The sequence below is a fragment of the Chironomus tepperi genome, unplaced genomic scaffold (genome assembly GCF_022539635.2).
Source record: "Chironomus tepperi strain 1889 unplaced genomic scaffold, CSIRO-AGI_Ctep_v1 contig_73, whole genome shotgun sequence".
NCBI classification, from domain to species: Eukaryota; Metazoa; Arthropoda; class Insecta; order Diptera; family Chironomidae; genus Chironomus; species Chironomus tepperi.
The window spans coordinates 134,840-149,431 of record NW_027226195.1 but is presented as its reverse complement, the minus strand read 5'-3'; the positions used below and the strand labels follow the sequence as shown (position 1 = coordinate 149,431).

The 14,592-nt window shown below is 33.3% G+C and overlaps 1 protein-coding gene across 1 annotated transcript; it reads right to left on the bottom strand.

The window, feature by feature from the left end:
- Positions 1 to 209: 209 nt before the first annotated feature.
- LOC139100955 (uncharacterized) lies at positions 210 to 13,379 on the bottom strand. Its single transcript, XM_070653741.1, has 7 exons — positions 13,051 to 13,379; positions 5,803 to 6,145; positions 3,789 to 4,000; positions 3,189 to 3,372; positions 2,730 to 3,093; positions 1,486 to 2,260; positions 210 to 1,055 (listed from the first exon to the last, which is right to left on the bottom strand). The coding sequence occupies exons 1-7, from the start codon at positions 13,347 to 13,349 to the stop codon at positions 218 to 220; spliced, it is 3,015 nt and encodes a 1,004-aa protein (XP_070509842.1). The 5' UTR covers positions 13,350 to 13,379; the 3' UTR covers positions 210 to 217.
- Between the last annotated feature and the right edge of the window lie 1,213 nt (positions 13,380 to 14,592).

Genomic DNA, 14,592 nt, shown 5'->3' with positions numbered 1-14,592 from the left:
TTGATAATTTGAATGGTTTTTATTACAAAGCTATACAAATTTACGTTACGAAAAATTGAGTACGGTCAAAAAAATTTGATATTTTTGATAATTTATTTGAAAAATTAACAGTTTTGTAAGAAAAACCATACAAATGATCAAGAAATTGTTTGGTTTTTGTATCTCACAGGTGCCAGCTTTGCAACTCCGTTAAGTATTAATCTAAAAATAAATTTAACTAAGGAAGATAACCAAGTGAATCCTCAAGTGATGCACTAACAGGACGTTGTCCAATTGGTTGATAATATCCATCAGATTTTAAAGCAGCGCGCTTATTACTTAAATCTAAATCTTTTCTTAATATAACATCATTAGAACAATTTGCCTTTAGATAATAATCGTCATTTTTAGGACTTAAAAACTTCTTATTTTCATCAACGGTATCATTATTATTATTATTATTATGGTGCTTCTTATGATGATGCTTCGACTTATGTGCCTTAATGTCTTTCGATGGCTGTAAGCTTGTAATATCAGTCGTTTGACTTAATTTAACATCAGCAAAAACGGCAGCCATTTCGACACTTTTCTTAACACTTAGCGCTTCTGTTGGCTTCACGTGCCTACCACTTCCATTTGCTGTAAACAGCTCATAATCGAGTGCCAATTTATCAACTTTACGTGATCGATTCGGTTTACTTTTCCTCGTACCACCTTCACCTATGTTAGTTGTGCTGTTATTATTGTTGCTGTTATTATTATTTATAGTCAATACTGTATTGTTGCTGTTGCTCTTTTTCTTACGAGACTTTCTATCATGCAATGTGCAGTAACATCTTGAAGCACTTGCACAACTATCAGAATCTTCACACCATGTTGTTGATCCACCTTCAACTGTTTCGCCCATTGAACAATAGCATTTATCGTCAGAATTGCAGGATGGTGATCTTCGTTCCTCCTCAGCCTTATTCAATTTTGCATTTATATCGCCAGCCCCTAGGCTACAATAGCACCTGTCTGCTGAATTACATGTACAATTATCGGAATCGTAACTGCATTCTGAGCATGAGACATATCTGAAATAAATAAGGAGGGAACAATGAAGTTACTTTGTTGCTATGGATATTATTGGGGATAGAATAAAGCAGTGCTGTAAAAACTGTGTGCTGTGACACGGAAATGTCATGAACTGTGTGCTGTGACATGGAAATGTCATGAGCTGTGTGTCATCAATTATATGCTGTGACACGAAAATGTCATGAAATGTGTGCTGTGACACGGAAATGTCATGAACTGTGTGTTGTGACATGGAAATGTCATGAACTGTGTGGTGTGACACGGAAATGTCATGAACTGTGTGATGTGACACGTAAATGTCATAAACAGTGTGCAGTGACACAGAAATGTCATGAACTGTGTGCTGTGACACGGAAATGTCATGAACTGTGTGCTGTGACACGGAAATGACATGAACTGTGTGATGTGACAAATGCATCAATTACTTACCCACTAGAACTATTACGATTATGTCCATTCATGGCTGTCTCAGCACGTCTAACAGAAATTTCAGATCCACTCGTACCAATCCTTGATCGATTTGTTCTCTTACTCTTGCCTTTTGATTCACTTTCAATGACTTTACGTCCATCAGCATTCAATTTTGTCGGCGACGGAGACAAACTGGGCTTCTTATTCCGAAATTTTCCCAACTTGAAGACATTCTTAAGGCCAATAGCACCGATTATTTTTGCAGGATGACTCAACACGTTGCTGTTCTTCCTTTTCAACTTTTTCTTCTTTTGTCGTCTCATAATACTTTTAGATCGCTGATATAGCTCATCTTTTGTCAATGTCACAGCAAGTTTCAGCAAGAATTCCTTATAAATTGGCTTTAGATCATTAAATGACATTCCATCTGTATTAATTATGGCATTTAAGATCTCATCAAGTGAATGTAAATTTTCTTGTAGTCGAAACTCATTAAATAATTCAGAAAATCCAAGCGGTGATCCACCGCCACCATTATTTGCACCAGTTACTGATTTTCCGGTTAAATTCCTCCTCGTTGCTCGCGATTTGTAACGTGTAAGTCCGGCTGTGTTGAGGAAACTTCCCGAACGTGGAATGGCAACTTTTGTCAATATATCTCCATTATTGCCATCTTTCAAGCTATATGGATCTGTCTTTTCGGATCGTCCTTTACTTAGACGACGTTCTGTTGATGATTTGGACTTTCCCGATAAATTTCCATCGCCGCGACGTGAACGATCTGGTCGACGGTCTATGAATGAAATTAAGAACATCAAGAATCAATTAAGAACTGTTTGCAAACACAAGGAAGCACAGGATCAAGAAGAATGAGTTAAGCAGAGTTGGAAAACAGGCAACTGTCACAGGCAAAAACCATATAAATTCTTGGGAATTTGTATGGTTTTGAAAAACGAAAAATCTTGGTAATTTGTATGGTTTTGTAAAAAAGAAAAAAGAAATTTTGGGAATTTGTATGGTTTTGCAAGAAAACGAAAGAAATTTTGGGAATTTGTATGGTTTTGTAAAAGAACCATACAAATTATCAAGAATTTATACGGTTTTTGCATGTCACATGTGCCACATGTGTTTCGCAACTCTGGATTAAATCATCTCAGATGAGAATTATTAATCAACTAAGCCTCATGTTGCAAAATGAACGGAATGTAATTAATTAAGTTAGTACTTTCAATTTCAACAACCAAAAATATTAATTAACTTACTTATATTAGGCGGATTAAGAGGCAACGGTGGTGCTTTCTTTGAATTACGATTCTTATTGACCTCGTCAGATGATGTATCAAAATCTGGATGTTGACCTTTATTATTAATATGATTGCCACTTCCAAGACTTTGTATAATATCGCTGCTATCACTGCTTAATGAATTTGATGCGCTACGTTTCTTTCGAGGCGGTCTAGCAGGTGGCGGTATGGCTGGATAGCTATGTTTACTTCTTGTACTACCACTACGACTGCCACGAAATGATGATTTTGTTGAAATTAATGCATTTGTTGCTGCTGAGCTACTTGCGATACTCATACAGCCGATTCCATTACGATTTTTTGGCTTTCTGGTTCGCTGATTCTATTTTTTTAATCCACACAACAGCGAAATAAGGTAAAAATAGAAAATGATGTTAGTACTGCTTTAATCAGTTCCAAAATTTGATTCACTTTTACCTGACTACTGCCCATATATGCCATTAAACTTTGATATAATGTTGCAGCTATAACAATGGCATCCTCTGACGATTGACAAATAAATCCATGGCATTCTAATTGCTTTGCAATGTTAGGCGATTTCATAACAACAGCAAAGAGCGGTGAATGCAGACTCGATGAGAGTCGTCTTTTGTCAGCGACACTGTGGATGGATAAGGGGAATTCTATGTTAATCATGTCCGAGAGGGTGTGTTTTTGGAAAAGGTTACAATTTGACAAGAAGTGGCATCGAATGACACTTGATACATGACGTTGAATGTCATGTGACAAATGACTTTCCATGACACATGATGTCGTGTGACACATGTCATCTTATGTAATATATCACATAACGTCGCGTGTCACATTAGACAAAAAGTCGCAAGTCACATGACACATGACGTCACATGCCATATTACACATAACATCGCATGTCACATGACACGTGTCTTCGTCACATAATTCATGTTTTCATGTAACTCATGTTGTCGCATGTCACATAATTCAAATATCACATGACACATGCAGTTGCATATCACATGTCACATCATAACCTCAAAAAATCAACAAAATACTAACCTCAACGGCTTAAACAGAATCGCCTTATCAATATTCTCCGGATCTGTAATTAATGGCAAGAATGCAGCACCACCCTCACTTTGTGATACAACAAATTTAACAGCCGACCATACGGCAATATTTTGAAATGGCGTTATTTGTTGATCACGTCCATTTGCCAAGCTTATTCGTAATCCTTTTGGACTTATATCAAGTGTGCCAGAATTTTTTGTCTGCAAAAAGGATGAATAATTAACGGAATTAATAAGATTCATAAATTAATTAATGATATAAGTTCAGTAAGCACTAAAATGATGATAATTTGAGCACATTAGTGCCACACATCGAGAATAATTCAAGACAGACAAAATGTACAGTGACTTAAGTCATGTAGCAGGTGCAATCATCACCGTATGATGTCTAATTAAGATGATAGATAATTTTCCAAGTCTATGTTATGTTCTGTTCCATTTTAATGACTCGATAACCATCAACCTCTTACCAGAATTTAATTTAATTAAATAAATTAAAAATTCTTTACAGTTCTTTACCGTATTGCTTATGGGAGATGAAAGCTCATATTTTTGGGGAGATTTAACAGACATCAGTAAGCATTTCTGCATCATGGTTATGATGATGTGCCAAAAACCAAGCTCATTTTTATAACTTTTTTATTTTGTTATTGCGGCACTTCAAGATCGATCGTATCTTATGGAATGGAATCATTTTTACAGAAATTACAGACCATGTGTGATGATGATGATGATAATCATTTTAGGGCAAATATCGGGTTATTTAGCATAATTTTATTGAAATTTGAGATTTTATCTTTGAGATCTAATTTTTCAAGGTATTAAGTAAATAAGATTTAGTCTATAAGATTGATGTGAAAGATGGCACATGCTATTGGAATTTATATCATGATCTATTGGGTATAAGGTTATCAGAGTCGGTACACTGTCCTTCATCAGATCAATGAATTTTCTTGAGAAATTGAGAAATGTAGGTTCAAAGCCCTTCATGTTGATTTAACAGAAAAGATATAAATTCCGAATAATGGATCCCGGGGAGGAATCGAACCCACGATCAAACACTTTCTGTCAAAGGCTCTTACCACTGAGCTATTGCAGGTTATTCAACTATACGACAAAATGGGATATATTAATTATACATCATCTGTTTCCTTCTTACTACAGCACTACCAATGGAGGATTGACTACACCGTTGAATGGCAATTAGAGGAATCTCCAAGGAATCTCATTCCAAAAGTTCTTAGTGTTAAAGTGTCAGAGATCTTCTGATTTCATCTTCTAAGCGCGGATTCGTCCACTTTTTTATGAAAATTTTAGATAGGGCAAGAAACTTTTGCAAATTTTCGTCCCGTATTCGGTTTATTAAAAGCCTACTTCTTATAATTTCACTAAACAAGATCAGATTGATGTTGAAAATGCTTGTTAGACTAGTTTGTGTGTTAAGAATCTGCAATCGACATGTTCTGAATTATATCATTTTCATAATTATAAATGGCACAACTCAGAATCCTCAGAGTCTCAAAATTATTGAAAAATAACCCAAAAATGCGCACTATGCATCTTCATCTCCAATAAATTTCCAACTTGCTTCAAAAAACACATTTTTGATAATATGGAAAACAGAAACCTAACTGCACAATACTAACGAAAAAGAAATGTTTTATTTAAAATTTAATAAATTTTCATTGTTCACTAACAGACTCGCTGAAATCTCATCTGAACACAACAAAAAAATACTTTTTTTTGGTCTGAATTCATTAAAACAATTTTTTTATTGCTTCTGTTCATGTCTGTGTGGTGCTTTATAGCATGATGAATGAATAGAGAGGAGTAATAAGAAATAAGAGCATAAGTGGAGATGTACATATGTAATTAATGAAAGGTATGAGCAAGTATAGTAACAATATGGAGATGAATATTCAATTAACGGCTTTTTATTTCATTTTCTGGTCGAGAACAAGCAGTTGTTGCTCTATAAAATGAAATTAAATAACATAACTCACCTCATGTCCAGCATTATTCAAATACAGTTGCCTCAGCGGATCCTGTAGTCCAACTAAACTCGATACTTTTGTCGTCAATGGCAATGATCCTAAATAGTGAATTGAAAAGCAATTTCCTACACTCGCTGTCGGATTATCATTTGCAATTTCGGTAAACATTTTCTCAATTTGTGCTTGTACGCTATTTTTAACAGAATTTGACGGCGATACATTATTAAATTCATTTTCTGTAATTGCTTGTAAGCGATCTTGCGATTGCCTGTTGCTTCGGCCACTTATCGATCCGCCACTTATCGATGAGGCGCGTCTACGTTCACGCAACGATCGCTGACTTATGATTGATCTGTTGGATGACATGGACAGAAAATAATTAAATTATTAAAAAATATTTTGGGGAAATTTTCATTTGGAAATCCATAAACAGCACCAGCAATATACAACAACAATTAGATTAGGATTTATTTTTATTAGATCTAATTAAGCGTGAAAATTGTTTTCATTTTCATTTCTTGTAAATCGTGTGCCTCAATGCTTTATAATCACTTCAAAGACAATGCCTTAAATTCATTCAGCTCAAAACTTTTTACGGCAAATTGATTTATTAGTGACATTTGGGCTGTTAAACATTTTATGAATTAAAAAGAAATGCTTTATGTCTCTTTGAGATTGTTACACAATAAATGGAGAACAATGGAAAGATAAGAGACATGAATTTAAAAGGTGATGAATATTTATTTACATTTTTTTGAGGCTTAATATTAGTCAAATTAATTTACATTTCTATTGTTGGAATGGGAATGGAGAAGAATTTTGAGAATTTTTATGAAGAATGTTTGCGGATGAAATTGAAATTATTATAAAGCGAAAGTTTTAGACAGTTTAAGTTAGGCTAAGATTGGGTGTTGCTTGCAAAACTAAATGCTTGCATTTCCTGTATTAAACGCGTACCGGTCGGCAGTTTATGTTTTCAGCTTCATTTTGATACTTATTAACTTAAGACAAGTCTGTATAGCAGTAAAATGAACACCTTCCCAACAACATGTTCTGAACGAGAATTGAACCGGATTCTTATTATTTCCAGTCAAATGCTTTTCCATGAAATCATCGGAACTATGCAAAACGCAGAATGTCAATTTAAACTATTATTCTGCTCTGAAGGGCTTTCTAGAAGTAACTCAGAATTGTATGAGGCTTTGAAAGTATTTAGGAAGAGGCTATTGAAAGACACAATATTGTACTTGGTACTGGTAATTGGTAGATGGAATCCAGAGAAAGAGGCAGGTGTGGGAGCCGTCTGAAACAGGTCATTATTCACAATTGATCTGTATGGCCAACGATGTAAGCAAGTAAGAAAATTAATAAACAGCATATAGTGAATTAGCATGTGCTGAATAATAGCTTGAGTGACAAACTTAAGATAACGAAGACGAAGACTCCATTACTGAGATTTCATTTGTGTCGCATGGATGGTTATTTACAAATGATGTGGATTTAATTAGAAACTCCAATATTTCACTAATTTCTCCAGTCAAATGCTTTTCCATGAAATCATCGGAACTATGCAAAACGCAGAATGTCAATTTAAACTATTATTCTGCTCTGAAGGGCTTTCTAGAAGTAACTCTATCGAAAATGATAAAAAGTAGCACTTTCGAATTAAATCAAGTTCAAGTTGACAGAAATACGTTATAACCTGGTTATAACTAGTTAACATCAAGCTAATATCCTGTTGATTTCTACTTCTAATACACTGTTGCCGACTCATGATATGTTTAGCATGTCGCTGCGGTTAAAAACTAGAATTTATCAACAACTTTATCAATATTTATCAAATTGACATTTCGAAATGTAAAATTAGAGAAAATTTTAGTTAAAGCTGTTGACTACTGTTAGAAAGCTGCATGCTGAGTATCAATATAGAGCATAATTTCTTGTAAATTTCACTAAGTGCATTAATTAATATCAATTTTCTAAATAAAATATGTCAAAAAAATACAGGTGAGTCTGCTTTTAAACGGGATGCAACCTGATAAGATGCACGAGTTTGAAAATAAAAGTTTTATATCAACAAGCTGTAGACAGGCTTGAAATGGAGACTAAATTTTAATAAAGCCATTAATTATAACTTTTCTGACAATTTAATTAATTACAGTTTCTATTACAGCAACAAGGATTTATAATAATTCAATTTTTCTAGATCAACTGCTTCATATCTTAATCTCGGTAGATTCACTGCTAATTAACACAAAGTCATTTACACGACACAGTCATAAAACAACATCATCACTGGAACTGAAGTAATTATTCTCACACCTCTGCCTACATAAAGAATTCTCTACGTTCCTTTTTTTTTCAGCATATTTCAATCAATGAATAATGCTCACTAATTTATCAGCACTTCCAATTAAATTAATTATTTTTAATCATTTAAAAATTCATTAAATTTACTTTTTTTGCTGCATTGATTTCAATAAGCACAAATGAATGGCATTTTGAATTATTTTTTGTTAAGCAGAACTGATGAATGCGAGTAATTAAGCCTACACTTCATTAAATATTGCAACAAGAAATATTGTTGATATCCTCCTATTCCACTTGTTGAATATTAGAGATTTAAGATAAATAGTGCAAATTAGAAACAAAAAGTTCAGGTAGAGAACTAGATTTTATAGGATGTGAATGTTGTGTAGAGCGTTTTGGATGGAATTAAACTTTTTCATACAATAAGGGTGCACCTTCAACATCCAACCAAACAATTTAGTAGTTCTTATGCACCAAAATTCAAATTTTAAAAATTCAAAAATATTTTAAAAGCACTTGTTGAAAACTTTTTAAAATTTTAATCATTATCGCAGAAGGCACGCGGTAACATGCTGATTAAGAGCCTGATCCACTCATAACTCGACAGGGACATGATGCCTCGCTGGTTTTGGATTTTCACTAGAACTTAAACAAAACTGCGACAATCCCTATCAGATATTGATCAATACAATCATTGTCCTATGAAAGCATGTTCTTAGTTTATTGTATAGGAATAGCACTAAGAATCAGAATGTAATAGATACTCGAACAGACAAAGAACATGCATCTTGAGTATGTTCACAAAATTGACCATGCTCATTTATATCATTAGTTGAGTTTTGTCTATTAGAGATAGTCAAGAGATAGTAATCAGCCTTATGAGAAGACTTACTTACTTACTTCGCTGGTCGTACAGATCAGTTATGATCCATGACCTCACAAGGGTCTATAGAGGTATAAGAGGGTATAAGAGGACTAGCAAGGATTTATAATTCAACATTTTCAAATGCAACAGTTTAAATTCTCCACAGTTAAGGAATCATTCATAAAATTTTTATTGTTCCTCTACTGAACAGGTTGCGACTAGTCTGCGTTATGTCTAGTAATAAATATGACATTTAATTGATCAAGTTCCATAAATATCAAATTAATAATTAAATGTAATGTAGACTGATCGCAGCCTGTTGTAGACATGTTTAGGATGCAACATCTAAATCTGATATCGGATGCTAAAATCTTGGCTTAGACACCAACCAGGAAGGCACACGAGACAGAAAAAGGCGAAAAATCAGTCTTCAGGACATAGTCGTGGTGGACTTGCATCGGATAATTTGGCATGTTTAAGCCATGCAGATTTCAGGCCACAGCCATCAAAAGCACATACTAATTACAGCTTGCCTAAGTAAACCACTAAGTCTATCATTGACTCAAGAAATAAAAATACAAGGTAGATGACTTAAAAGTGCCAATTTAATGACATAGATTGACTTAATTAACATTTGATTAATATCTCATAATCAGACACTTTGAACAAGTCAATTCAGATTGCATAAATATGAGTCTTAACATAAAATCATGATTAAGAATTGTAATCACTGAATTCACATTAAAAATGCGCCACAAACCACACATCTGTTGATTCTTTATCATCACTTCTAAAGTTATTAACATTAATGATGATCTCTTTCTGCCTCATTTCTGTACACAATTATCATTTTTTTCATTTAATTATAATTAAAAGTATCACGTTCACGCTAGAGATCCATCTTAATGTAATGTAATGCATCCACCAAGCACACACAAAAAAAAACAGCACCAACCAACACAAAGTTTTTTCATTAAAGGAATTGCATAATGCACTTCATTAAAGTAGTTAAGTGATTGCAATTCATCATATGATATATAATTTCCTTCTTACTTTAAGTGAATGCTCACAACAACCACGGAACTATTTTCAACTTCTTCGTCATCGTCGTTGTCAATATCACAATAATTTTGAGAAATTTTTCGGTGCGTTTCAATGCTTTGAATGTTAATTTTGGACATAAAAAAAGTCTTTGGATGACACTTTGAGGTTCACTTCCGAATTATTGTATTCATAGCTTTACGGACGGAGCCACTAAGCCTCTTTACACTCGAATATTACTTCACTAAATGCCGCACTTGAACTTGTTGAAATTTCTTTTTTCCACAAAAAAAAAATATTTAAAAATAGTTTTAAGTCTTCAGGTGGTACCACACAGCACACAGTTGTTACACATTCAAACGACGAGCGATTAATAACAAAACAATGAAAAATCGAAAATGTAATTTAAAGAAAATGGAAACAAAAAATCGAGTGAATATGAAGAAGTACGTGAAACTTTTTTGGGTATATGTGTATTTTGGCCAATTTTCTGCAGCAGTTACGATAAGTTGAGAGAGAGAAAGATGGTAAGTCAATTGATGTAAAAGAAATCTTCATTTATATGCTCAATGGCAAGTATTTTGGGGGGATTTGAGGAAATAGCTTAAAATTTAAGCGCATCTGTGGATCAAATATTCTTAAATCATATTCAGCTTTACTTAATATTGAGCAACATATGTCATGTTTACAGTAAATTTGATCAATTTTCAGTAACTGTCCTGATTTAATTGAGCTTTTTTAATTAAAATAAGATGAGTCAACAAATTTTCATTGAGGAAATTGGATTAGAGGTGTTTAGTAACTCAAATAGGTGGAATTTGATAACTAATTGGATGTTTAGTCCGTTAATAAATTTAGATTTACATTATTAATCTAATTTGAGTCTCAATATAGCTTGAATTATAGAGTTTTAGCTAGATTGAATAATAATTTACTAACAATTACCGAATTTCCTACACATAACCGATTAGGAAAGACTTGTGACAGATAAATGGACAATGTACTTGAAACCAAGCTGTCTGCCAAGTAGTAGTCAACTTGAGAACATCATATCAATTTATGTCGTTGGAGACATTTGAGTGCATTAGCATATTTTGGTATCTAATCCCAAAAATTAATATTTATGGGCAAGCACACAACATAAAAGTTGGGAAGAATCCAATGTCAGACCAGTGTGAATATGGGCTGAAACTAGATTCAATGAATTTCAGTATCAGACACGACTCACATCAGTCTGAGCTAGGATTTTTCCGTCTTTTTTTACGCCTTGTTCCTTCTTGGTAAGTTTATGGTATTAGGCACTACAAATTTCTCATACTATCTATAATCTTGCCTATAACTAACAAATTCAAGCTCTGAAGATTGCCTTTCATCCTAAAAACTGCATTTTCACTAAGTATACCCCATTATAGACATAATGCCTCAAATCCCCAAACACACTACACTTCATAAATTCAAGCTAAAAATCTACTTTTAAAGATGAACTATAAAGAGAAGCAAAAAATACATTTTAAATCCCCATTTTCATTTCTTTTCTTATTTAAATTTCATTATTATAATTTTCGCAGCATGTCTTAAGCACAAGATTTCTTCTAATTTACTCTAAGTATGCTCCAATGATTCATTCACTTTTTTTTTAACTTAATTATTTTTTTCTTCTTTTCATGTCACTTAGGTGAGTTGATGGTTTAAAATATGAATGTATGTATATAGCTTCCTTTATTTTGCTTATGTGTGGATTATTAGTTTTTTACTAGTAGTTAATTCTGTTTAATATATTTAAAATATTGAATGGAGTGGGAGGAAGAGTTGGGTAGAGTCAATTAAAAACTCTGGATCACTTCTCTAACAGACTCATCTAAATGAGCATGCTTCTTTGACTGTTCGGTCTTTCCATTAGAAAAATCATACCTTTGAACTACACACTAAGTATAAACTTAAAGAAAGCTAGACAAATTTAATAAGAATCCCTAACATGCAAAGATATCGCTTTTAGGTGCCGAAGTGGTCGTTCTGTACCATGAAAGGATACTCTTTGCGTGCTAGGATATTGAATCCAAATCTTCATATAAAAAAAACCTTGAGCTATTCAGATCTATTGAGATCCAGAGCTGCGCTAGGGCGATTCGCGGCTAAAGATTGTTTAACGAGTGAGGGCGCGCCAGACCACAGCACTCAATAGACCTACAGTTTATAGTGGGATCAGAACCACTTTAAATTCTCATATATTGACTGGTATATTGACATTCGAAATCGATTTCTGGTAAGAATCGAACCCACGTCCCATCAAAAAGACAGGATTATAGATATTCGGTCTATTGTCGGACCATTCAGCCACAGGGGTCTTACTCTTTTACTAACAGATTTCCATCCATATGGCTCGAAACCCCAAATGCTATACCAATCCTACACCACATCAAACTCAGGATGCTCACATTATACCAGAATATTCAAAAATACATTACAAATAGACAGTTGACTTGCCGTTAACTAGTTATAACTAATTTTTGTCCAGCCGGGATATTTTAATGACATAACGTTTTCAGTTTCTATATACAGAAAATGGGTAACTTCTTAGAAAAATGGAAACTGCATTAATAGATTCCATACATATGTACAGCTTCTTAAAAACGGACCACCTTATGTATATAAATTCGATTTTATTTTAAGAAAAAGAAATTAACATCTCAATATGAGAAGTTCCATAAAATTTTTGTAGACAAAAGCATTTCTGAATCAGCCAGAACTAAGTATTATAATTGCCTAATAATACAATGGCACATAACGTTAAAAGTTGTATATTGCTTAGTGTTTTATTTAACAGCATATAATCAATAATTTCCTATTTAGATCTCAAAATGGGAAATTGTACAGAACTTATTGTTCCATTTCTAAATGTAATTTCATTATTATATATAATAACAAAATTTAATTTCCACACATCTTGAGATGAAAATTAGGTTGATCGTCCAGTAACTTATTATTGTTGCATATCCAACAAATAATAATGGATTTAAATGAGATTAACAATCAAAGCTTACCGTGAATCATCGAACATTGCATCAATTCGTTGTTTATAAATTGAATTCTTGCTTACGGTTGATACAGTTTCACACATTTCAAGACCCATACTGCCCATACTACCACTACCGGAATAATGTGCTGTTGTTGCTGTTAAATTTGCACCTAATCCACCATTCGCTTCAATTAATAAACGAAAACCCGATGCTGATGATATACTTCCGTTGATTGATTCCAATTTTTTTGTTATAATTGTCGTTGTTGTTGTCTTGATGGATGAATCACCTCTGGTCATGTTCTTTGAAACTGCCGTCACCATATTATTTTCTTGTGTTGGAATGGTTGATGAGTTTTGGACATAAACTTGCTTGAGAATGCACAATTACATGCTCAAGTCTTCAATATGAATCTAAGTCACTATGTGCATCAATATTTCCAAGAATCAATGACAATTCTCAACTTCCGTTCTACAATTTAATGTATAAATGCACAATACAAAACGTGATGTAGAGTATATCCAATATTATGGCGTTATTATTGTAATTATTTGATGATTATGCTCACAAATCACATGGACAGTAAGAGAGCAACAAGGTTGAGATGAATGTGTAACAGCACCAGATGTTCTATAATTCTATATATCTCCAGCAAGTGATTGTTGGAAACAAAATGTATGAAGAAGTTTTATGAATGAAGAGTTGAGGTATTTGGGTTAGATATGTGGCATGAGCTAATTATGGATTCTCAATTCTATTCCAATAATGGTAAGTTGTGTAGCAATAACTGGCAATTAACACATATCCAACATTGATTTTTCTTGTCTTTCCAGTTGATCAACCTTAGAAACTCTTGTTCCTCCGTCTTGCCTTTTCGTTTTCGCTGACGATCTACACATATACACTTTCCAATGGCTTTGGCAATGAAGAAGGCATAAATGATGAAATTAATTGCCAATATCGTCGACAAATGATTCGTCTTCGTATATTCTTCGTATGGATTGTTAATTATACAGAAGCTGAATGAAGTAAAATTAATTATTTATAGAAAATATCCAGTCGTACTTTATTGATGATGACTCTAAGGCACAGAATATAGAATACGAAACAGAAGTGAAGAATTAACGGAAGTGCAAAAACTCATGCAGCAGCTGATGATCTCTTATTTTATCATATTCCTTTTTTTTTTTGTTATTACAGCCTTTTGGGCTTTGTCAGCATGCTCTCATGGTTGAGACTACTTTTTTATGGATCTATAAAGAGAAAATAATAAGAATTATGAATTAAAAAAATTGTTTACTAATCGTAAATTATCAGTTTATGATGATCATTTAATGTTCTTAATGAGACTGTTAATTTTAGTAGCAAAAAATAATATGAAGCTATTGTTTAGTGCTGCTGCTGTAAATTAGAAATGTCATGACTTCCAATTATCTTTTTTTATGTATCTAAGTCATAAAGTTATTAGTATTTTTATTATAGTTTTGTTTTAATTAAGTTTCAAGTAGCACAAGACTGGCACAAGCTTGAGTCCCGAATAGCACAAGCCGACTATCTTGCATAGTC

Excerpts from the sequence above, each read along its gene's own strand:
- LOC139100955 (XM_070653741.1), bottom strand. The coding sequence starts at position 13,349 with ATGGTGACGGCAGTTTCAAAGAACATGACCAGAGGTGATTCATCCATC. Across the intron at positions 3,094-3,188 it reads CATATATGGGCAGTAGTCAG|AATCAGCGAACCAGAAAGCC; the intron begins GTAAAAGTGAAT and ends TTAAAAAAATAG. Across the intron at positions 2,261-2,729 it reads TCTTAATCCGCCTAATATAA|ACCGTCGACCAGATCGTTCA; the intron begins GTAAGTTAATTA and ends TTTCATTCATAG.